At 41.3% G+C, this 25,197-nt stretch overlaps 3 protein-coding genes across 16 annotated transcripts in view; 1 reads left to right on the top strand and 2 right to left on the bottom strand.

The window, feature by feature from the left end:
- The window catches only part of LOC101735394 (protein outspread), a 318,072-nt gene extending 304,824 nt beyond the window's left edge, over positions 1–13,248 (top strand). For 2 of the 4 annotated variants that reach the window (XM_038013576.2, XM_038013577.2), the window contains exons 8-19: positions 147–275; positions 379–530; positions 905–1,264; positions 1,401–4,759; positions 4,836–5,046; positions 5,506–5,675; positions 6,379–6,552; positions 6,796–6,948; positions 7,240–7,333; positions 8,307–8,439; positions 10,116–10,226; positions 11,221–13,248. In XM_038013576.2, coding sequence (XP_037869504.1) covers positions 147–275; positions 379–530; positions 905–1,264; positions 1,401–4,759; positions 4,836–5,046; positions 5,506–5,675; positions 6,379–6,552; positions 6,796–6,948; positions 7,240–7,333; positions 8,307–8,439; positions 10,116–10,226; positions 11,221–11,321 — 5,147 coding nt within the window. In that variant the 3' untranslated portion in view covers positions 11,322–13,248. The remainder of the gene's footprint in view (positions 1–146; positions 276–378; positions 531–904; positions 1,265–1,400; positions 4,760–4,835; positions 5,047–5,505; positions 5,676–6,378; positions 6,553–6,795; positions 6,949–7,239; positions 7,334–8,306; positions 8,440–10,115; positions 10,227–11,220) is intronic. The other 2 variants (XM_038013578.2, XM_038013579.2) reach the window with 2 other exon arrangements.
- LOC101738809 (sesquipedalian-1) lies at positions 13,236–17,787 on the bottom strand. Its single transcript, XM_004930291.5, has 4 exons — positions 17,379–17,787; positions 16,573–16,758; positions 15,548–15,691; positions 13,236–14,800 (listed from the first exon to the last, which is right to left on the bottom strand). Exons 1-4 carry the CDS (start codon positions 17,602–17,604, stop codon positions 14,640–14,642), a joined length of 717 nt encoding a protein of 238 aa, XP_004930348.1. The 5' UTR covers positions 17,605–17,787; the 3' UTR covers positions 13,236–14,639.
- Positions 17,788–18,760: 973 nt separating this feature from the next.
- LOC101747187 (mediator of RNA polymerase II transcription subunit 13) overlaps positions 18,761–25,197 on the bottom strand; it is a 73,412-nt gene continuing 66,975 nt past the window's right edge. For all 11 annotated transcript variants that reach the window (XM_038013509.2, XM_038013508.2, XM_038013511.2 and 8 more), the window contains 4 exons: positions 24,319–25,138; positions 23,771–24,180; positions 23,511–23,656; positions 18,761–23,223 (listed from right to left, as the gene is read on the bottom strand). In XM_038013509.2, the coding sequence (XP_037869437.1) occupies positions 22,355–23,223; positions 23,511–23,656; positions 23,771–24,180; positions 24,319–25,138 (2,245 nt within the window). In that variant the 3' untranslated portion in view covers positions 18,761–22,354. The remainder of the gene's footprint in view (positions 23,224–23,510; positions 23,657–23,770; positions 24,181–24,318; positions 25,139–25,197) is intronic.

Raw genomic sequence — 25,197 nt, 5'->3', positions numbered from 1 at the left:
TAAGTCTTGACTGCAATTAATTGTCCTAAAAATAGTTTCAATGCTCTTTGATGTATTTCAATCTAAACCTCACGGCGGGTTTGCGTATTTAACGTATCGTTAAATTAATGTTCAAAAAGCTAAAATGTTAAATATCTTTGTTCCAGTATATACAGATCAGCCAGTATCGTCGGCGTCACCTCCCACCAGAGATAAAATTAACGGAGAAGAAAAGGCAAGATCACGGCGTCGGGACACATGGACAGAAACAACCCCAGCGCCCGTTGCTGATGAAGGTATTTTAAACATCACATCTCGTACAGCATTTCATAGAAACTTCAAGATACAAGTCACAGTGGCTTATGTCCTTGAGATCTCACCATAATTTATTTTTCACAGCTGGCGTCCGGTCACCGCTGCTTCAACAACACCATCAGCGCTACGACGAGCAGCTCCGAGACATTGCGGCGTCGCTCACGAGACCTCGCTCTAGAAGAGCCTTACCGCCGACCCTTGAAAGACCGACCAGGCTGCCACCTGACCGATTGAAGGTGCCTATAAACAAATAAAAATCCAATTATACAACTTCGATAAAGCAACACGACACGAGAACCCTCTCATCGTGGCCGCCGATAACTACATTCCCGATCCTGCGGACAAAATAGAAAGCAGTCGACGTCGCCCCAAACACGTCATTTCGGATCCTCACGATCCACTAACGGTGCTTTTAGCTACCTCAAGCACCGGTCATCGTTATCGTCGAACCCGTCGCTTGCGACGAAGGGCTCGACGAGTAAATTAACCCTCAGACACAGCCCACTGAGTTTCTCGCCGGATCTTCTCAGTGGGTCGCGTTTCCGATCTGGTGGTAGATTCTATTATATTTTTTGTAGTTCATTAACGACAATATTTTTTTGTATTACAGTCTCGGAACTCACCTGATGGTGGTGCTCCGCCAGAAGAAGGCAGCTCCAGCTCGGCCAGCGAAGGTAGCGAGCCGACAGATGCGGTTGAGACCACTGAACCCGGCGAGGGTGGTAGAGTGGAACTACCGGCTGAAAGGTTACTGCATGCAAGGGCCGGTTGGTTATACAGAAAAGGTTCATCAGGTTGGTCACGGCATTGGTTCGTGCTCAGAGGAGCTGCGCTACTGTACTTTAGAGATCCACACGCAGAACAGCGAGGACTTATGGATGGGGTCATAGACTTGAGTGGGATTTCCAGAGTAGTTGAGTTACCGGCCGCAGCGTCAAACACTGGATATGGATATGCTTTTGAGACAGAGGTAAGTCAATATTAAACATACCTAAGTAATCCATTAAAATAATTCAAAAAAATGTTAGTAAGAATTCACTTCATTAGCAACGGACGATCCAATTATGCTTTATTTCATTTTACATAAATGTTTATATTGTTTTCAGACTTGGGATGGAAAGCAAATAGTGTTGTCAGCTGTAACCGCAGGGATAAGAGCAAATTGGGTTTCTGCTATGAAACGAACGGCCGGGCTGCCTGATACCGGCCCGCTATCTTTGATACTAAGGGAAGACTCTATTGACCAAGCATCAGAATCGTCTGCGTCACCAGTGACACCTGTCACACCCGGCACTGGGAAATCTGCACCATTCTCGTCTGATGAAGAGTATCGAACGGCTTCAGAAGGTGGTCGCAGGGATAGCGCCGATTGGGGTGAAGTCGGTGCGCAACCTCCACCGTCTCCAATATTAACCCGTACACCTATTTCCAAAGTTAAAGAAAAAGTCCGTGCACGTGGTAATCATCAAACCCCGACTAAAACAGACGCCTCTAAAGACGAAATCGACGCAACCAAAGAAAAAGAACGCCCGTCCAACGAAGTGGACGAAAACGAAAAGCCGATAGAACCTAGAAAACGCAGCTACATATCGACCATAGACAAACAATCGACCGAAATCGAAGGCTTGCGGAAGCAGCTCAAAATGGCTGTGAATGACTTGAACGCCGCCGAAGCGGAACTTGCAAGACTTCAAAAACTAAAGTCTGAAGCCGCTTTACGAGAAACCAAAATGGAGGAATTAGTTACAGCCCTACAAAATAAAGAAGAAGAACTAATATTAAGAACTAAGGAAGCCGAGAACTTAGACGCCATACGACAACTTTACAACCAGGATAAAACACTGTGGGAGAACAAACTGACTGAGACACAAAACTTCTTGAAGGAATCCACCGAACACTGTGAGCTGCTGACACAGCAACTTAGCGCAGCGCAGGAAAACATCAAGCAACTGCAGCGAGAGTTGAATGAACTAAACGACAAATTAGTAAAGAGTGTGAAAGAAAACGATAATTTATACACGAGAATAAGAGAACTAGAAGGTCGCGTGGCCGCCGAGTCACCCTCTAGAGAAAAGAGAAAAAGTATAGGATCACTCAGTGATCTGACTAATATCAAACAAGATTTAAACTTAGAAGCTTTAGAGAAAAATAGACTTATCGAAGAGTACGTAGAGTTACGAACGAGGTTCTTAAAAGCTATACAAGAAATAAAAGCGATGAAACAAGAACTCAGAGAATCACACAATATGTACGATGAACTAGAAGTAACTAACATGAAATTAAGAAATGAAATGAAACTTAGGGAGCAATGCAGCCAATCGGAAATAGACCTGATGGCGGCTCGTATCTTGGATTTGACACAAAAATTAACAGCTTCCGACAAACAGGTTCGTACATTAAAACACAAAATACAAAAATCCGAGTCCAGAGACAAAAGACGCAGTCTGTCGTTGAAAGGAAGAGAATCGTTTACTTTAGGCAAAGAAGTTGAAGAAAAACTGACAGAATTAGAAAACAAAATAACGCTATTGGCTTCAGAACACGTTCCCACGATTAATTCACCATCCAAGAGCTCGTCGCCTGCCAAAGAAAAAACCACGAAACCCGACAGTACCACGGACGAAAAACGTATGAAAAGGCTCGCCGCTAGATTACGGAGGAAGTCGCTGGATAGCGCCACAAGTTCGGAACCTATGAAAATGTTAGTCAGATTAAGTTCGTTAGAAACCAAAGTGGCCTCGGCCTTGGAAAATCGCCGAGACCTTATGAACTCCTGTGAGTCGTTGAATCAAGCCATAAGATCAACGGAAAGCCCTATTTTCAACGACAGTACACAGAGCACATCTGTCGGCACGCAATCACAGAGGCATCTTCTGGACAGATTACAGAGCCTCGAAAACGTCGTGATACATTCGAGAAATAAAGTAAATGAATGTTTGTGTCAGATGAGCGCAATGAGAGCCGCAAAGTCAAGGAGGTCACCTTCGCCGAGCCTGGAAAAAAAGTACAGCATCAAATCTATGGAAAAATGTTTGACAGAAGTCAGTAAGACATTACAAGACTGCTTCGACAAGTGTGTAGTTGATTGTGATCAAGAGCAGCAAGCGAATGACAGCGTCGCCCAAGTGGTCGTACAGCTCGAAGAACAGCTTAGAACAAAACTATTAGAAATATCTAAAAGGAAAGCAGAGCTGTACGAAGCTGGCGAACTCACGCAAAGAAAGAGTCTCGAACTGCTTGCCGAGAAGCTGGCCTACGAGTCTGTTCTCGTCAGCCGGATTCAGGAGGCGTTGGAGTCCTCAAACGGAAGTAGGTTCTTTGCAAGGTTAATTAAATCAGAGATTGTCGAAACCAGACAGTTAATAGACAGCCTTAGAAGGCGTCTCAACGGCGATGGACACACAGACAGCGCCGGCGTCAGAAGCTCTCTCGATTATCTTGCAAAAATTCTTTCGAGAAAAATCGATATCGTTAATGAAGCTCGCGAAGCTGAAGATCTCCGACGCTCGGAGCTGATCATTCACGCAGCCGATCTTGAGGCTCTGAAAGCATCGCAACGGGAGGTCGCCGAGGCCGTGGATCGATACAAGACTGATAAGTTAGGTGAACTCTGCAGCGCCTTGGCTTGCGAGACCCTCAGCTACGCGTCGCCCGATGGAGACTCTGATCGTGATAGAGCTAACGTCGAAGCTGCGAGAGTTCGGGAGGCGTGGGCCACAGCACGAGACACATTAGGCGCCGAGCTAGTACAGGCTGAAGTCGCCCGAGCTTTGGCCCGCGCCGCACAGCTTTGCGAGGAGCGCCTCGACGAGTCGCGCAAGGGACGCCTCACTCTCACCGCACAGGACCGCGCCGACCTCGAGCTGTGGTGGCAGGCGGCACACGACCATCTGCGCTGCGAAATGGATGCGGCCGTGAGGGATATTGCGGTGCGGTACCGGGAGTGTCTCGCCAACGGTCGACGGGAAGGCTCGGCCGGGCTTGACAGCCGAGCGCTGCTGCAGCAGCTTGCCGAGGTCCTAGCGCAGAGAGCTCTGGTGGACGCGAGAGTGGCCGTGCTGGAGGGCACGTACCGCGCGGCCCCGCCGGACCGGGACTCCGCCCCCCGTGCAGACGACGCCCTGCGCTCGCTGGAGACCGACCCCGCTCAGGAAGCGGAGTTCGTTTATCTCTTTCAGCGCTTCTCAACCGAGTGTCGCGCGCTCTTCTCCAGTGACTGTTCCGGTAACAGTGAAGACTCGATGAAGATCAGCGAGAGCCTCGAGCGGGTGGAGGCTGCCGTGGAGGCAGTGCGGCGCCAGCTGTCGGCCGTCCGCGGTGACGTCAGCACCGAGCTCCCGGAGGGCAGCGGCGAGCGCGGGGAGGGCGCGCTTGGTCGCATAGAGGTGCTCCGGCGGCGCGTCGAAGCTCTGCAAGCGCTGGTGCCGTGCCAGCACTGCAAGCAGCTGCAGGACGCACTGGACAGGTATGTACGGTAGCGTGTGGGGCGAGTAGGTACAGAGTAGAGAGACCGTGTTGTGACGTGCGGTGTGTGTGTGCAGGCTGCACGAGGAGCGTGCGCGCGGGGAGTCGGCGCTGGCGCAGCAGGCGGGCGCGCTGGCGGCGGCGCGGCGCGCCCGCACCCAGCTGCAGACGCAGCACGAGCGGGAGCGCACGCAGCTGCGGGAGCGGGCGCGCACGCTGCAGCGCCGCCTCGCCGCCCTGGACTCCGAGTACTCCGCACAGCTCGAGAGCCTCCGAGCGGCGTACCAGGTCAGTTCAACATTAATCATTAATACTGTTTCCATTAATTCGTTTTGCTCCAGCACCGACATCTAATTCAAAACTGATCCAGGGACTGTCTAATTATTGGGATTCGTAATTTTTCATTATATCCGGATTTTGGTAGGCAGCGGCTTGGCTTCGTCCACTCACCTCAATGGACTGTATGCTCTGCTTGCAAAAAATAAGAGTTCGCTTCAACATTTCATATAGAATTCAATTTACACATTCCCAATGAAATTAAACAACTGCTTCTTAATATTAATTCAAGCTTAAGAAATTTAATTACGAAATTATCTTTGTATTAAAAAATATTTTTATACAGTTTATGAATTTACAAAAAGTAGATTGTATTTTACAAGTCTCCTTTCGTTTCTGATAAGAAGATATCACATGAGACGTATTATTATATTATACTAACAACTGTATCAAACCCCGTCGTGGCGACAGAGCGCGGTGTCGGCGGACACGCACGGCGACAACCTGAGGGTCCGCTACCAGCAGGAGATCGAGCAGCTCCGCGCGCTGTGCGAGAAGGGACTCCTCGCCATGGAGAGCTCACACCGGCGCATCGTCAGGGAGATGGAGGAGAAACACCGCGCCGAGAGAGAACAACTCAGGTACTTAATAAATCCGTATGCATATAGCTTCACATGAGCTTTCTTAAGGGCTTTTTTGGCCACAGCACCCGCGGCAGCTGCATTATTTATTTATACGATGCGATAATACCTCTCGATAATTGTAGATCGATTTAGTCGATGAGTGTTATTCCAGTGTAATATTCAAATTAAATTGTCGACATTTCAATATTGTCCGACGAATATCACCTTAGAGTCGCCCGGACCCACGAAAACTGTAAATACTGCGCTATTCTAATGTTTCGACCTACAAGAGAAATGGACAAAAACAACTAGTCCCGGACGAGAACTAGAACATTTTTCGTCAGTTCAGATATACGAACTACCTCGTCTTCATCGGCATACGCTTTGTCAATTGGTTATGGTAAATCTCTCAAGAAGACAGTAACGTTAACCACCGTTTTACTGAGATTATATTTCATCCCATCTCATCTTGTTTCATTTAATTTAATTCCAATTGATTAAAGTCTGAAATAAATCAACTTCATCTCATTTAGCTTTATATAATTTTTCATTACAATAATTGCATGTATTTAATATCAGAAGATATTTTATAAGCTCGACACTGGCAACAATGGTATAAACAACAACAATGGCTTAAAAAAAAGAAAAAGAAGATCGACATTACTGATCGATGTGTTTGTCATTTTTCTGCTTTAATTTTTAATTGATTTGCTAATTCCAGGCTGGACAAGGAGCAGGCTTTAGCAGAGGAGACGCGAGCGACCCTGGCGGCGCTGGACGCCATGCGGAAGGCTCATGAGAGCGAAGTGCGAAGAGAGGTGGATAAGTTCAAAGCGGAGTTCCTGAGCAGAGGAGCTCAGAGTGGAGATCTGTCGCAGCTCAGCTCTAGACATCAGTGAGTCGATATTTCCAAGAAATCATTACTCATATATCTAAGGTTTCCACAGGCAGGAGGTCGCTGTATTAAGTAATAAGACAATTCCGAGTTCAAGTCCTACAATTGTTATCTTTTTTTGGTTATTGGTAAATAACCACATGCTCACGAACAACTCACAGGGTCCTCACGAACCGATCGCCTGCCGTAAGGCAGTTCAATAAAACCAAGGAAAGTAATAACAATAACCCTTTTGGTACGCAGGCAAGAGATGGAGGAGATCAAACGCGAGATCCTATCCCTCTCGGAGAAGTACTCGGTGAAGTGCGTGGAGTCCGCAGCGCTGGAGGACCGCCTCGCCGCCGCCACCGCGCAGCTCGCACAGGCCCACGGACACATCCTGCAGCTCGACGCCAGGTTACTGTCACATATATACAACTAAAGCGTAAATCGGGAGACAGATTAAAGCATCGTCGCTTGACTTAACTGTGATCTTAAATAGCAGTGGTAATGGAATAACGTCTGTTCTGCCCATCGAATCTGTCCTGGTGGACAACGTTGCCTGCTACCCATTTTCTACCAAACAAATCGACAAGACCACGACTAAACCTGTCGGTAAATCTGTAGGCTGTGAACATAGAAATTCTGATTGATGTTGCCTATGTAAGCTACTTACTGTATTAACAGAATAACAATGCTTACTTCCAGAAACAAACAACTTCGCGCGCACATCATCTCGGAAGCAAACGAAATGAAGAACTCTGAGAGTGTTCCCTCGCCGATGTACGAAGAGAACGGCACGGTAAGGACGGCTGCATGCCGCACGGAGCCAGCGGCGCACATACTCGCACAAACCAAGCTATAAGCATCCAGACTAGTTATCGCTCCACGCTTGCATCGTCTCACGCACATAACAAATGTATCATACATGCCACGCAATCGTCACCTTACATTCAAATGTAAATAAAAACTGCCTCTGCACTGATGTACGCACGTAAGAAGTTATACTTCTTTGGCAGAATATAACAATTAAACAACTCATCGTTCACAGCATTAATTTATTTAATGATAATTAAAAATATTAATCAGTAAAAACTCACAATACGTATATAAATATAGGCTCCAATTTTTGGTACACAATATTTACAATTAATTTAATTATGTGTGTATTAAATCATCTATTTTCCCAAATGAGCCAAAAGAAGTATAATTTCAAAAATCTTGGCAAATTACTGTATAAAAGCATTCAAATTCTTGTATATATATTTTGCAAAACTTAATATTCATTCAAAGGTCTCGGGAATCGAACTACGAATTAAACTTATTTTGATTAAAATTGTTTGTTTAAAATGTAAATTTTCATTCAGTTCTCGTACCACGATGTTATATTTTTTTCTGATATACGTAACGTGGTTTGTGTGCACGGATGCTCACGATTGGCTAAGCGTTGTAATTCCTAATTAATTGAACGCTACGATTGGCTGAAGTTTTGGGGGTGTAATGGCAATTTTGAACCCATAGACACAGCTCACTGAGTTTCTCGCCGGATCTTCTCAGTGGGTCGCGTCTCCGATCCGGTGGTAGATTCTGTGAAGCACTGCTCTTGCTAGGTCTAATGCTAGCAACAATGACGGTTTGAGCCCCGCGAGCTCACCTACTAGTTAAGGTTACGCTGAAATAGCCTCTCAAGGCTCTGGTAGAAAAAAAAAGTCAAGTTCGATTCCCGGGGCGGCGGTGAGTTCGGCGTGAGAGTGACTGTCCGGGTGCACTAACAGCATGCGCGGGCGGCGCCGCTGTGGACGCAGCTGCGCTCGCTGGCGGCGGGCTGGCGGCGCGCGCACGCACACGCAGGTAACACGCGCCCCCCTTACCCGACCAGAGCCCCCGATCGAACAAAGAAAATCATAGGTAAAACAAACAAAAAACTCATACTTGGGCCATTAGGAACGTGCGAACCGAGTCATAAATCATTTTTATCAGACCTCTCGCTCACACTTATAGGCGTATCGGATCTCTCGCTCTTATAGGTATATATATTGTGTGTATAAAACATAAATCTATATATTAATACGTGAAGCAAAAACTTTGTACCCCTTTTTACGAAAATTGCGCTGACCGAGGAGTATGAAACTTTTCACACTTATAGAGAATATAGAGAAGGAGTGCAGAATGCTAATTTTTTTTTAAATTATGCTTTAATAATCCATTAAATCAATAAAAAAACATTACACACCTACCATGTAATTGATACACACACACATATATATACTCTATGTTTATTGTCAAACTTTTGTTATTGCTCAGTCTGTGGACAAATTGAGAATAGGTTAATATTATTTGTCTGTATTAATATTTGTAATGTTCAAACTTTAATTGCAACTAATTATAGTCGAATTTCGACTACTGCGGGACCACTAGTCAGTATAATTACTCAAAAAATTGTTATTTATTTAAATGTAAAAAAGATCTTTTCCGGTTCACTATTTAATTCGTTAAACACTATCAACACATTATGAATAACCGAACGAATTTGGGCGTTAATATCGCCCTTTAATTTTAACAAAGTTAAGTTATCGAATAGTACTTCCATGGTTCGCGTAGGATTGTCTAATGATAACTAATACAATTTTTACAAACACTTACGACCTACAATTTACATGTACTAGTCATCAACGATCACGTCATCTGACTAGCTGAACCCGAGCGGCATCCCTTTATCGATATCGAGTTACGCGGCATTGTCACATCCCTTTAACGTAATGTTTTATGACTCAGTTCGAATGTTTGTAATGGCTCAAGTATAGTGAGTAAATATTTTTTGCGTAAAACAAAAATTCCCTGTTATTTGTTATTTTTTGAACGATGCGAACCTTGAAAATTCGCCGTAGATGTTATTTTAATTTAGATTTTGATTGTTCGACGCCCGACGGTAAAAAGTACTACGAACTTAGTCAAAACAACGCACATTTCCTTCAAGTTACCAGAGTTATAACATTTTCAGTGTACCAAATCCCTAATTACTTTAAAAGATAATTTATTAAACGGCAGTTGTTAGGTTAGGTTATTAATGTATACGATTATGTTTAAATAAATGCCGTAAGCTGCTAGTTTGACTTCTACTGTTTTTTAGACTTTTAGTGATGTTTAGTGGTAGGTTTAGACTTTTAGTGGTGTTTAGTGGTGGGTATGGACTTTTAGTGGTAATAACATATTCGCTAGATCACGAAATTACAAGAACATTTATTTGTTAAAAAGAGTATTAAGGAAATGACACTCGCCTTCCAAGTAGTGGTCTCTCTGATCGGAGTCTCTCTGATCGGAGAGATACATAAATTTTTATTCAGACTAAAATACACATTAATGATTATAGAATCACATATTTAACAAGGGTGAACTGACGCGACATTTTTCTACTAATAAATAAGTTTGAAATAGAGTTGAGATGCCAAACATTAAAACGGTTCTCACATAGGGCTCTAGTTTGACTTCACATTATTCATAACGCACTAATGCTTTTTACCGCTGCTTATTTAAAATGAATTATAAAAGTAAACGACAACAAACAAAAAATCATATATTTTTAGGGGAAACCGTCAAAGTCGAATCACTTAGTAGAGGCGAGAGCGGCGCGCCCGGCCAAGATACAGTTCGCCAAGACGGAGACGACCAGAAACCTACAACTGTCTCCCGTACAGGTATAGATACGTTGACATTAAGTCTTAACTGTCTTTTTTTATTGCATAGATTGGTGGACGAGCTCACAGTCCATCTGGTGTTAAATAGTTACTGGAGCCCATAGACATCTAGAAATCAACGTGGTCGAGCAGGGTATTTACCAAAAGTTGAGAGTTTGTATTCATTAACCTTATTTCGATGTGATTCACCTCCTAGAAATTATGTTAAGAACTGGTTCAATGTCAGTGCAGGGCAGCAATCATACTTCCCAGTATCAAGGACGGAATGTCTTCGACAATAATCAGTTTTTTTAATTTTTTTATTGCTGGCCAGTAACCACTTTACGCCCACCTGGACTAAAGTGGTTACTGGAGCCCATAGACATCTACAACGTAAATGCGCCACCCACCTTGAGATATAAGTTCTAAGGTCTCAAGTATAGTTACAACGTCTACCCCAACCTTTAAACCGAAACACATTACTAATTCACGGCAGAAATAGGCAGGGTAGCTACCAACTAGCCGCGCGGACTCACAAGAGGTCCTACCACCAGTAATTACGCAAATTATAATTTTGCGGGTTTGATTTTTATTACACGATGTCATTCCTTCATGGTTGAAGTCAATCGTGAATATTTTTTAAGTTCGTATTTCATTAGAAAAATTGGTACCCGCCTGCGGGATTCGGACACCGGAGCATCACTCAACACGAATGCACAGGAAGTCTTATCCTTTAGGCCACGACGACTTCAAACTGTCTGTAATAATGTCTACGCTGTGGTAGTTATAATAAGGCTGAACGTCAGGGACACGTTCTCATCATAAAAGTTGCGTTGAAAAGGAAAATGGGATCCTTTCAACTCAAATAACGATGCGACAAAATCTTGCGCACTGTTTTACTTTTGTTGATTTTGTTAAAATTGTATTCATAGTGTTGTCATCTCGATAGGTCTTCAGCGATGTCACTTAATGCAAATATGCTATAATTTACTTTTTGTATTTATTAATTTTGCAGAATTAAAAACTAGTCGGCGATGCTCTGTGAGTGGGCGCCCAGCCGTGGGACCCCTCGCCGGGATGGTCGCCGAGCGAAAAAAGCGCTTTGAACTGCTCTAAGCGACTCCGAAGTGCTGTCGATAGTGTCACAATTACGTCTTGTATATCGACCATAAACTTACTAAGACCATAAAGATTAAGTTTCTAAATTTAAATTAATCGGCAAAGAAATTAAACGAACTCAGCCTCGTCTATGGTCATAGTAAGCGCTGGGTACCCATTGTTTGATATAAAAAAAAAACAATGTAGAATTTAAAGATATAAAACGTTTTTTTATGATTGTAAAAAACCATACAGACAGTACGGTGTGTATCCAACAATTATTTTAAGTCTTACCCACCACGCTCACGCCTGGCCACTGCCTCATTATTTGTGTGTGTGTTCGGATCATTTTAAGTAGCTAACCTTTGAGAACGGCCTTTATTACAGATAAAGATTAAGTTTAATTTAAGTCATGTTTAAAATAAAAATCATTCGCAAGTGAGTATGCGAACTTATAACTGAATATAAACTAACTTACACATTATATCTAAAACCAAAACACAAGTGGCCAGATTCCCACCCACCACACGAAATGTATATAACTTTATTCATTGTTTTTATAATTAATTAACACTGTATATTTCTATTTAAAAACTCTTCGAGTGAATGATGCTAAGCTCGTTAATTAACGGTTAGTGAAGTGTTTATTGTATAGTTTATTTTGAACACGCTGTACATACTAACGTTCACGATTATTGTAATGCAATTTCAGAACACCCCTATACTTTATCTCTTAAGGAAATTGTTACCAAATATTTTTTTCATATTTATATAACCCTTTTATAAAGTTTTGAGGCGTAATTGTTACTTTTAGTTTTATTTTGACAGTCATTTTTGTTTTGTTCTTATTTGCAAAGTTTTTTTTTCCTTTCTTTTTGTAATGCCTTTTTATTTTTACATTTGCGTCTCAAACGATTAGTGTTAACGTATTATATAATCGACGTAGTTTTTAGGTCGCAAGGAGATTATAATCGACTATATATTATAACCTATTTAAAAGGTTTTTTTGTAACGTGTCGTATACGTAGACGAATGACCCGATTATTTATTATAATTTTTCAATGTGAAATTTTAATGATATTCGTCACAAAACAATCCGGAGGAGGTTATTCGTTCGAGTATCACGCGCGTGCGTAGAGAGGCCTACTATTTAATGGTTTTTTGTTGTTGTATGTAACATTAATTTATAAGATTCATTTTTTGACATTTACGTTTGTTATTTGTGTATCGCGTCCTTAACATAATATGTATTTACGTAGAATAGTGACATCACAGATTAATAGAGAAAGAAACAACTTTACACAACTTTCCCTGTTCCGTATAACTTTTAGTTTGTCGATTTGATGATTTAAATAATAATATTAAATATTTCATAACGAGCACAACTCCCAAACTTTTCTGTGATGTCATCAAATAAAAGTAATCTATAATTTTTAAAAAAATGACTTGTTACCATTTGTCCTCCGCAGCGGGCATTCGGCGTCTGAAGAACGATTAGAACGTGCCTCGTTTACAAAAGCAAGACGGCTTCAAATTGTATTGCTCAATGTTATCTAGTTGCATAGAACGAAGTTAATACCAAAACTGTATAACGTCGCTTTTAGTTATGGACATCGTAAAAGAAAAACATTTTTACTGAACATCTACATAGTGTTAAAGTTTCGCAAAGATAAAAGAAAAAAACATATATTTTATATTTCATTTGCAATGTTCTAACTCTAAAGCGACGATAAGAGCATTGTAATTAATCGCTTGACAGGTTTTTTTAGTTAAGTTCACGCGGCAAAGTAATTTATATTACGACCCGACCGGTACCGTCTGCAGCGGAAACGTGCTCGTTAATTATATTTCAGCTCGTTCAAACTGCAGACTGTACCCGGTCACGTTTGTAAAGTGTTGGTTTGTATAACAAAGATTTTTTTTAAATAAAACTTCTTAATACAAATTTTTCTTGTTTTTATTTTTTCCTCTTATATTTATTTACCCGATAATACATTACGGCAAGTCCAGTGCTACTATTCTAAAATATTTATATTATACAAAAATAGTATTCGTTTTTTTTTTTTTCAAATTTCCATTTCCTTACAATACTCAATAACAATTATTAATAAGAATCGGTTATGTACTGGTTTTCAAGAATTTATTTTTTTGATTCCTTTACGTCAGAATTTACATTTACATAATGAGAAGTCTAAATTATTCACTTTTATGATAATTGAGTTTAACATATTTCAGTTCAGTTTTCAGTAACTATAAAGAATTTTTTCTGGTAACATGTTTAGTGTTCCATAAAATGTGGTTTCACTTCAATAAATTTCCTTATATTGTGAACAAGTTTTAGTGAGTACACTCAGAGAATATTCACTCATTCCTCTCTAATAGTTTATTAGCCTCTTAACTGACTACCTTAAATCAAAACAATGAACTAACAATACTTAGTATTCAAAGCGATGAAGTCATTTCTAATTAATTAATTTATTCTCTTATTATCATACGTTATGACATTGTTTTTATTAAGCAACTAAAACAACAATGAAAAGCGTTTAGTGGTAACAATCAAACAATTATTAACTTTCAATGTTTATATTCAAGTTTTCAAATACTTCAACACATAAAGAATACCTTTTCTATGCTTTCATAGTTTTTGAAGTGAAAACTTCTTTAGAATCATTGGGATTTCAAACCGGATGCAACGGAAAAAACGACAGGTAAGAGACACAAATACAAAAATGTGTAGGATGAAGCCAGCAAAGAATGAGACAGAAATATACATACTATTTAATACAGCGCCATCTGTGAGATTTTTTAATACTAACGTGTGTATGAAAGCTCTTGTAGTGAATTTTAATTTAGGATTATACGTGAAATTAAAATATCAATTCACAGAGGGCGCTACCTTACAATTATTTACTAATGACAAAATTCTACATATAATTAAGACGTTTAGGATAATTGTATTTTAATTTTGGAAGGTTTCACTTCTACCACGTGTGAATTGCACACATGTAATTTTTTATTCACATAGTATTTTTTATGGACACATAACCATGTTGTGCTGGTGTTAGCAAATTATCTCAGGTTGAGCCCGTGAGCTCACCTACCCGTCCGCACGTAGCTGGTAATAGCCTCTCAGGCTACCAGCGAATAGGTAGTGAAAAAAACACTAAAAACTTGGTCGTAAGTGATGAAAAACTGTGCTAATTTTCAAAAATAACCACAGCTTTTCTTTATCACCAATTTCATTCACAATTCATACAATACTCTGGGAAACACTTAATCTAGAGTCCGTGTTACACATCATATGACCTTGGCCAGTAGCTTCCAGCATGTCTGTCCTTATAACTCGATAAGGGTGTGATCAGAGAAGTCTTCCTTCTGTTTAACTATCCTCGCTCGCCATTGGCTTCGGTCCGATAATATCTTGCGGCCGTAAGCAGTGTGGATGTCGCGAAAGGGAACCATCTTGCGCGGTACCTCGGCTCGAACACTTTCTTTATCTGAAAATTATTAAATAATAATTTTTATTTAACCACCTTTATTTCTTCTGTTTGAAAACTACGAAAGCCCGAAAATTTAGGATATAGGTCAGAATCTGATAACAATAATGCATAATAGTGGAGAACAAGAAGTGTTTTTCTACTATTGTTTACTTGTCTACAGAAGAGAAAATTGAAAACATTGAAAAGTACTTATAATCAATATTATTATACCCTGGGAGAGCAAACTATTGTAAAATACTGATCTTATTAGCCATAATAGACTCTATCATTTGAGTAAAACGTTAAAAATTACAATGTAAGAAGTCGTTCAACCCATTAAGCATTTCCAAGACCATCGATCAAATGATTTTATTCAAATATGTAGATTTTCATCTTAGTATAACCATTTTAATGAGACATATCACACAATAGACACCATTATTGTAGTTACGGTTAAGGACGAGCTCACAGCCCACCTGGCATTAAGTGGTTACTAGAGCCCATAGAGTTCTACAACATAAATGCCGCCACCTACCTTGGGATACGAGTTCTAAGGCCTCAGTATATTTACAATATCTTCAATGACTACCCCACACTTCAAACCAAAACGTCTTACTGCTTCATGGCAGAAATAGGCAGGGTGGTGGTACCTACCGACGCTGACTCACAAGAGCTCCTACCAACAATAACTACGCAAATAATAATTTTGCGGGTTTGATTTTTATTATAGGATGTTATTCTCTTTATTAATGGCATAATACTTACGATGTCTACTGCCTGGCACGGTCTTAGGTTCTGAATCAGGACCTCGATTGAAGGGATTATATCTCTGCCCTCGTGGTGGTGCTTTGGGTTCATCTTCTGGTGGAGACACAGTTACTACTGATGTGGCCTCAGCCACGACTTCAGCTGAAACAAAAAATTGTTGGAACTTTGTTGGACGACAATAGCTATTAAGAGATAAGATATAAAAAAAATGCTTTATTGGGTATATATTATTGTAAATATTTGTGATTATACCAATAACATTTTGTGTTATGGTGCTTTTTCTTTTATTTTGATTAGTAATGATCAAAAATGGAATAGATAGTGTAATATATATAGTGATATATAGAAGATAGATAGTGTAACATATAAAGGTCAAATACAGTGCCACCTTAATATAAGGAACCTCAATATAATGACGTCCTCGATTTAATAAATTATTCATTCCCCCTTGAATTGTCCATAAAAGTCAATGTAAAATATACCTACCTTTACATTGCAAAGATTTCTTGCAAACAACCTCTCTATAATGAATTTTCAACTATAAAAATAGTGTAAATACCTCTAATTGACGAATTTGATCAACCCAAAACCTTTATGGAACGTTCCCACCAATAACCGCCTTAATCCCATAGTATGTGAATCAGTCTCGACAAGTTTGAGAAAAATTGTTACCTACCTACTTGTTTTTATATAGTAAATACATACAGTAATTTGATAAAAATATTTATTAGTAGAAGTTTTTCACTATAACAAGATGAGTATGAAATGTTGAGGCGAATAAAACTTTTTTTTTTAACTCATTATCACAAATGGTAGGCCAACCTAACCTTCATATAACAAACCTCAGTTTACTGAATTGCTTGAAATAATGAATATTTACTTGTTTTGTTCTGATTGGTTATATCGAGGTTGCACTATATATAGAAACTTTTTTACATTCTTTCTTTTAACATTTATAACATTTTTATTTGGTTCTGTTTTTATTTCAAATAAGAAGAATTCTGTTGAATATTTCAACTGACCTTGTGCTTCATCCAACTGTCTCTGTAACTCAGCCACCATGAGTTTCATATAGTCATAACTTGCACACGCTAATGCTTTCATCCATGACTCCATGGATGCTTGTGAACTAGTGCATAAATAATATGTACGTCCTCCTTCACATTGAAATACTATTTTAAAACTGTATGCTTCCTCTTCTGTTAATTCTACAAACATAGGCTCTTAAGGGATTAAGAGTTTAGATCATTTTACATGAGACTGAAGACATTAGTTCAAAAACAATCATTGCACAAAATATTTGTAAATTATTCAAAAAAGAAGTATATATGTATGTAAGTAGTGAAGTGAAGAAAATGTTCTGAAACCGTCGTGGCCTAACGGATAAAACGTCCAGCGCATTCGTGTTGAGCGATGCACCGATGTTCGAAACTCAGGCAGGTACCAATTTTTCTAATGAAATACGTACTTGACAAATGTTCACGATTGACTTCCACGGTGAAGGAATCATGTAATAAAAATTAAACCCGCAAAATTATAATTTGCGTAATTACTGGTAGTAGGACCTCTTGTGAGTCCGCGCGGGTGGGTACCACCACCCTGCCTATTTCTACCATGAAGCAGTAATGCGTTTCGGTTTGAAGGGTGTGGCAGCCGTTGTAACTATACTTGAGACCTTAGAACTTATATCTCAAGGTGGGTGGCGCATTTACGTTGTGGATGTCTATGGCTCCAGTAACCACTTAATACCAAGTGGGCTATGAGCTCGTCCAGCCATCTAAGCAATAAATAAAAAAAACAGTAGAAAAAAAACAAAACAAACAATTACCAATAGTACAACCTTCCAGAATAACAACTCCGACAGGTTCCTTGTCACCTTTTTTTTCAAAATAAAACAACAAATTCCCTTTGAGAGTGAACCACCGACGCTGATAGCTCTTACCAACTTCACCACGCATGTCGAGCCACCCCTCGCGGTCCACCGGGGTTGCTGAAGAAGCGAAAGCACCCAAATTCTTCTCATTTATTTTCATAGTGATGTTTTTATTAGCCATGTACACACTTATACATTAAACACCGAAGCTAAAAAAAATCAAATGGTATGATTCTCAATATCATGAATACGCTCAAGGAATCCCTAGCTTCCTTTAAGATTTTTCTATTTTAAACAGTACGAAATTAAAAAAAACGACATTGAATGAAATACAAATTCTTTGATTACGAATTTTTGAAATGTCTAAATGTCATTTGTTGGTGACAATTGATTTTTTTTAATTGGGATGGCGAACGCGGCACGTTACATTGCGTACATGCAGGTCGGTAAATTCACGATACATTTAATTGATATTAAATGGACGCGTTTTTAGTGTGCGCCAATTAAACGGACTCCGGTAAGTACCTAGTCCTTGGGTAGTATACATACACTATAAAATTAATTTTCACCCACAATATATATTATGATGTCGAAGTTCAACAGGACTAGTATTCTTGTATATCATTTAAACGCAATATTTAAACTACTAACAAGAAAACCTTTTTTAAAACAGAAACGAAATTATTTTGAATTTGTTTCAAACAGCTTACTTTTTTACTATAGATATGAGTACACAGTAGTAGTGGCGTGCTGGCATTTCTCGCTACTACTAACATATTTTTGCAAAATTTTTAGAAAAAACAATTAATAATTCAAACTTAATATATCGCATGATGCTGCTGTTTCTTATTAGTCATGTCATAATTCGTTATGGCTAAGTTCCCAAATTACTTGCAATGCTACTGGTTAAGGCGTGGTGAATCTATATGTATAAATAACACCCTACATCCTATTTCTGATACGAAGCAGTTATGCGTTACTACAATTGAAATTTTAACACCCTGACTGAAGGTGCGAGGCAACAATAATGTTTATGGTGATTTGAGATGCTGGCTGAGGTGAGACACGAGCGCAGATAATACACTTAACATTAAAAAATACGAGTCCAGTTTAAATTAATAATAACTGTTCCGTAAGCTTCAAGCGACACGCGCAAGCCGTCGTGGCCTAAAGAACACAACGCCTGACGAACTCGTATCGAGCAACTATGCCACTGATCAAATTCCAGACAGACATTTTTTTGTAATGAAATCCGTTTTTGTAAACTTAACAAAAACGATCATGCTGTTGCCCTCAGTCCTCAATTACTAATATTATTCAATGAAATGAAACAAGCGTTTTAAATATGTAATATTTTATTCATAATTATTACCTATTTTCAGTTATTTATAAAGTTATATTAATATCAATTATTACACTAAATTTGTTTTACGAATTTCTAATGATTGCTTCATTTAGAAAATTTGATTTCCACATCAATCATCAGATTTCACCGCTTACAAACTAATATATGACAAAATGGTGAGGTCTATGTACAGAACATTCCCAATTCCCTAAAAAAGACAAATTCACAATAACAAAAAAGGTCAAAAACGAAAATTCCTTAAAAATTAAATCATTCAACTACGAATCACGCTAACAACTGTACAAAGTATTACGAGTGGTTTCTTTAAAACGTGCTCAAATTTTACGTCGGCAATGCGGGCACGTTATTAACGGTTATTCGATTATTTAAACCGATTCTGTACAAAATATCGATCACAAAAAAAAAAACAAAAATATAAACTATATACAACATCATTAAATATTTTCAAATGCCGTAACACATTTTAAAACATTTCATTATTCAACTAGGCATAATTCAGTAAGTCGCGGACGAGCCGCCTCTACATTTAAATAATTTATGTATCGCTCCTCGCACAACACATGTACAAATTGTCTATGGTCGACCGATCGCGTCTACCACTCAAACAAGTAAACATTAGGTACTAAGCAACAAAAATAATTTACAACATCGTTTTGTTCATGCGATCCAATCTGCTGTCCACATATTGTGTATAGAATTGAAGATGAATTAAAGAGTGACACGCAAAGGCTTTCTTCACGCCTCCCAATGTTTCTGTACAGAGAATGTTCACAGCACGTCTCCCTAAGCTTACATTTTAATAATATAATATTAAAATATAAAATTTCATATAACTACAAATAGTCGGAGATTCGACAACACAACAACGTCACGCCGTTTAGTTTGGGCTCCGTTCATATAAAAACGAGAACAACTATTTTTTTAAAAATACAAATGCTACAATCAAACGTGAACTAGGGGGCTCTTTTATAACTATTTTTATTATTATTATTAATTTATCTAATCATAAACTATTGGTGTTACTAATTAGTTATTGACCGGCAGATTTTATTTTTTTATATATCATAAGACAAATTTATATAACTATCAATCGTTTAGAATATGTTCACCGCATTGCTCTTATGTAATTTGAATTGATTACTTTAGTTGGATGTGTGCAATGCGGACGTTAATGCGTGAAGCACACGTTGAGCTTTGTTCCCTTGTATAAAAAGAGTGCAATAGTATACGGATTCATGATTTTTAAACAAACGAAATTCAATTTAGCTAAACAAATAGTTTCCAAAAATGTAAACACATTTAACCGTAAAAAAATCGTACAAAATGATTTAAAAAAAAAAACGTGTCAAGTTTACAATAAATAAATAGGTGTAGATGAGAATTCGCAAGACGTGTGGACGTTCGCTTATGAAACGCTCGTAAAAATATCTATAAGACTACAAGTATCTAACTCCTTTGGTAATGCATACCGGTTTAAATATAATAACGAAATATATTACATTATACACATTTACATACAGCACAACAACGAATACAACACCTCCATATAAATTGTGACGTTCACATTTGAGAATTTTTTTTTTTTAAGTTAAGGCCAAAGTTTTTACGCGTCGCTCGATCATCACATAGTCGACGAAGCCTATATAGACAAAAATTATATTCTTTTATTATAAACTATTTCACGTTTGGATAACTGATAAACTGTATCTATCTATCACCTAATATTATTGCTATAAAATTTCACATATTTGATAACAAAGAGAAAAAAAGGCCTTCACAAATACTTATTTGGTGTTGCATTTATTTAAGGATTCTCATCGGCCGCGCCAGACTGCGAATCCGTACGCAATCGATATTCATTCAACGAATAATGTAAAAATCAAAACCTCGACAAACATTTAACGGCCGCCAATCAAATAAAATATACTTGCAAATGAAACTACGTAAAATGAGGTTCGTATTGTGGAACAAGTGAGCGGGAAGTCGTGTGAGAATAATGCAAGACTGCAATGGAAGTTGGGTTTTGACAAATCCTAATGAATCGAGCGCTACAAGCAATCTCGCTCGTCACGTACTTTTTTTTCTTTATGAATACGCCAAAATACGTTATTTTATTAATAAAAGAAAAAGGAAGAATTGAGTAATTAAAAAATAATAATTTTCGTATCTATAACAGTTGGCAATGTTTCCTCCGGTTCTTATAAAACTAGTCGAATTGTTGAATCACTCGAACACATGTTCCGTTTTAAGATTTTTGCCTTGAAAACATCTTCCGAGTATTAATCACTTTGGATACGAATTTAGACTTTAGACAATACAAATTCAATCTGATCAATCAATGACCTACATCTTTGTGAGGTAGGAATTTGTCAAATACCATAATAATAATATTATGAAATCCAATCGTACATTTAAAACTGCGTTGTCGATTATTTTCAATTAGAAATAAATTCACTTCGATAACGTACAAACATTGTGAAGGCGTTATGGTTTGTTGCCGACTTCAGCGGAGTCAAAGTGACACTAAAGTGATCCAAATATTTAGAATTCATTTCATTCGTTAGTGAGCACACGGCTCGTTTCATTCGCGTAGTTGGTGCATTATTCGAAACCAGACGATTTTCATTTCAATGTCTTAATCATGATTATAAATAACTGGCCTTCTGTAATATTTCCTTGGTACAAAATTCATTATAAAACTGTTTTAATACTTCTTCTTATATATAATATAATACATACAGTTAGATAATTAACAAGTTAAATATTTCATCGATTAATTTTCCCTAACATTACGACGATGGTTTCAATTTTCATAATAATAAATCGAAATGAAATATTTTTTCCAAAAACTTGTATAGCTTTACTACTCATTATACATTAAAATCCATTTATTAAATTCATGTAGGAAAAATATCACAAAATAAAGTAAACGTCGTTCCCGTTCAACCAAAGTATATGTAACCTCTGCATCAAAAACATGGATTTTCATCATTAATGTAAAATGTATATCTTTGATGTTCGATAGTTTTGAAAATGTTGATCGATTGAACTTTCAATCGGGGTAATTGTAGTTGTCAATTTCTTTTTAATAATCTATGTATGCATCCTCCAAAATTTGTGATAATTCTATGACCAGAAAATGCTTAAACAGGATATTGGGTCCCGATAATTGATAATTATTTTAATACTGCTCGATCGGAACTTCACATAATTTAACCGTTAGGACGGTCAATCATCTGTTATCGTGAGTATTGTGAAAAAATTGATTAAATTAATTCATAGTGCAGGGTGAGTCAGTACAATGAAGTTCATCACAAATTTTCAGGACGCTATTTTCTGATTATTTTAACTTTTATTTTTATTAAGTGAACACTTAATGTAAAGTAGATACTTTACATTAAGTGTTCACATTGAAAAAATATATATATTTTTAAGACAACACACCGAAACATTCAATCTCACGTAACGACCTAATTTTCACTATCATCAAACTAATTGAATACAACACGGCCCAACAACGACCGAAGGCCCTAATGGTAACCATGAACAAGAGCGCGGGGGTCGCTCAGCCCAGCGCGGCCGCCGCGTGGTACAGCTGCATGAGCACCTGCACGTGCAGCGGCAGACAGGACAGGCGGTCGTGCGTGCTCGTGTCCAGCGCCAGCCACGACAGCGCGTTGTAGCCCTCCAGCACGTACCGCAGCACGTCCGTGGTGGTCTGCGAGTCCAGCGGGTGGGCGGGCTGGTCGCGGCGCTGGGTGAAGGCCGCGTAGTCGTCGGCGCCGTGCACCGAGTGCAGGTGCAGCGCGGTCTTGAGGAAGGCGGGGCAGGCGTCCCGCAGGTGCGCGCAGCTCGCCCACCACCAGGCGGGCATGCCGGCCAGCGGCGCCGTGGACACGGTGTAGCCGAGCGCGAGCGGCTGCTGCAGCACGGTGCCCACGCGCTCCTCGCGGCCGTCGTCCCGCAGGCGCTGCTGCGCGAGGTGCGGCGTGGGGCTGGCGGCGTCGTCGTCGGCGCGGCGCGGGCTGCCGGGCGCCCACATGTTGTTGAACATGTCGCAGTTGAGCAGCTCGTCGATGTGCTCCCCGTCCTCGTCGTTGATGTCGAGCAGCATCATGTCGCCGTCCTCGCCGTTCGCGAGGGGCTGCTCGAAGGTCATCGGAGTCGACTGCGTGGTGGCAGAGGTGGGAAACACAAGGATGTGCGTGGCGGAGACGTCGCGCGGCGTGTGCAGGTGCGACTGGATGGAGGCCTGGGAGAAGCGTTCGTCGGGCGTGAAGCGGTCGGCCATGAGGCGCAGGCACGAGTCGGGCTCGGTGGACACCAGGCAGGCCGACAGCACGCACGGAGCCCCCGAGCCGCAGCTGCCGCACAGGTCTTTCAGCGTAGTCGACACTTGATCCAAGTTCTTTCGCGATAACAACCAACTCCAGCCTGAAATCGAAAATCGAGTCTGTTCGCTTGAAACGTCATTTTCATAGATCATTGAGAAGAAAATGTTTAAAGTGAAAGTTAATCATTTGACATTCAGTGTGTATGCTAGATTTGTCCCCATGTACGAGCACCGATAGCGCACATCCGCGCCCCGAGTGAAAAATAACTTTTACAAATATTCTGGCTCGGGTCGGGCAACGAATTTGGATCAGCACTACGAAATTACTGACCACTGTGTGAATACTTAACGACAAATTTTATTTGAAACAGTGGAGTATGTACTTCACCTTTGAGTTCGCCGTGTCCAATGCGACCGACTCGTCCAATGACGAGTCTCCAGGGTTGCGCGGCCTGGCTCATGACGCCCAGCGTGAAGTCCATGAGCTTGGTGAGTCCGAGCCGCCTCGCCGTGCCGCTCCGTCTCCGCCTCGATCTATAAGCATATGAGGAATCTAAAGCTATGGCCAGTGTTCATTATTGTTAAATATTTTGCGCATAAAGCGTTTCGACATATTTGAACAAAGCTCGGTGACGAGGGTCTAATTACCTGTGAGGTACGTGTATGTTGATCGCGATGGTGTCGAGCAGTTCTCCGCGGGAGTCGGTGGCGGCCGCCAACAACCAGCGCTGGTCGTGCGAGAGGCAGTACGACACGAAGAGGACGGCGTCAGCGGTCCCGCCTTGGCCCCAGGTCTCGGCCACTTCGCGCAGGGCTCGGGGCGCAGCCAGCACCCACGCGGGGGAGTACAGTCGGTAGGGCGCGCGGTTCTTGTCGTCCTTGGCTTGCAGGAAGAGGTTAGCGGCGGCGGCCGTTCCGAACCCGGTCAAGGACTTGCCGTTGGCGTGGTGGTGCAGCAGCCGGCGCGCGCCGCTGTACACCGTGAAGGCGAGGGCCCGCGCCCCCGCGCCCACGCCGGCGCCGCTCCACTGCTCGCTCACACTCTCCAACGATATTATCTGACAAATACACTATCAATCAGAACAAATAGTAAATTGTGTTCTACAAAGAGTCTCGGCATGCCAAGATTATTTTTCGTGTGACTATATGTTTAGGAAATTGTCAAATGTTCAGTGTTTAAATTTTCTCAAACTTACCTTAATGAGAGGGTTATGGTGATGGAGATGGTTGTACGTGTTAGCGGCGAGTCTCAGCAGGGCGTGAAGCGCGGAGGCTCGGTGGGCGGTGGCGGCAGGGGGTTCCACGATGTAAAGGACGAGGGCTGGCGGACCGGCCTCGTCGTCATCCGGAGCGGCAGGGGGCGGCGGAGCGGGCGCGGGCTCCGCCTCGTGATCGGTGGGTGAAGAAGGACGCTCGGGGGTGGCGGGCGGCCGCATTGAGTCGGACCGCTCGCCCTCCAGCAGAGTCCGGTCCAGGTTGAGGGCCGCGAGCTGCGGGACCAGAGCGGTCCGCAGCGCCTCGCTGTAGGCCCGCAAGTAGCGCCCGAGGCGGCCGGCCGGTAGGGGGCCCGCCCACTCGTCCGTCTCGCCGGACCGCGCCGCTCCCGTCCGCACCAGGCCGTCCCGGGCCAGGCGGGTCACGGGCCGGTGCCTGCCGAGACGACACGCCTCGTACGCCGTGGACAGCTCGCGGAAGAAGGCCCGGAGAGGGTCCGCGAGTGCGTCGCAGTCGGCGGCCACCACCACGTAGGCGACGTCGCGAGAGTAGGCGTAAGGTTCGAGACTGAGGCGCTCCCAGTGGCGCAGGGCGTACGGACTGAGCGAGATCCAGTCGCGGTCGTGTCCGACGAGCAGCGACGGGACCGGCTGGGGCTCGCACAGGTCTTCGTTCCTCCGGCCCGCCAGGCGGTGGAACTGGCGCCAGGTCAGCGGCCCCGTGACCCCGTCCCACATGCGCGCTCCACAACATCGCTTCTGGATCGCATCCTGGAGCAAAGGCCGGAGTCGTCGCATCAATCTGTGAAAATACGTTCACGATGCTCTGAGTCACGACTGTCGCCTTGTTGGATGTTCTAT

Source organism: Bombyx mori, chromosome 10 (assembly GCF_030269925.1).
Source record: "Bombyx mori chromosome 10, ASM3026992v2".
In the NCBI taxonomy this organism is placed as follows: domain Eukaryota; kingdom Metazoa; phylum Arthropoda; class Insecta; order Lepidoptera; family Bombycidae; genus Bombyx; species Bombyx mori.
This window is presented reverse-complemented; position numbering and strand designations above follow the sequence as displayed.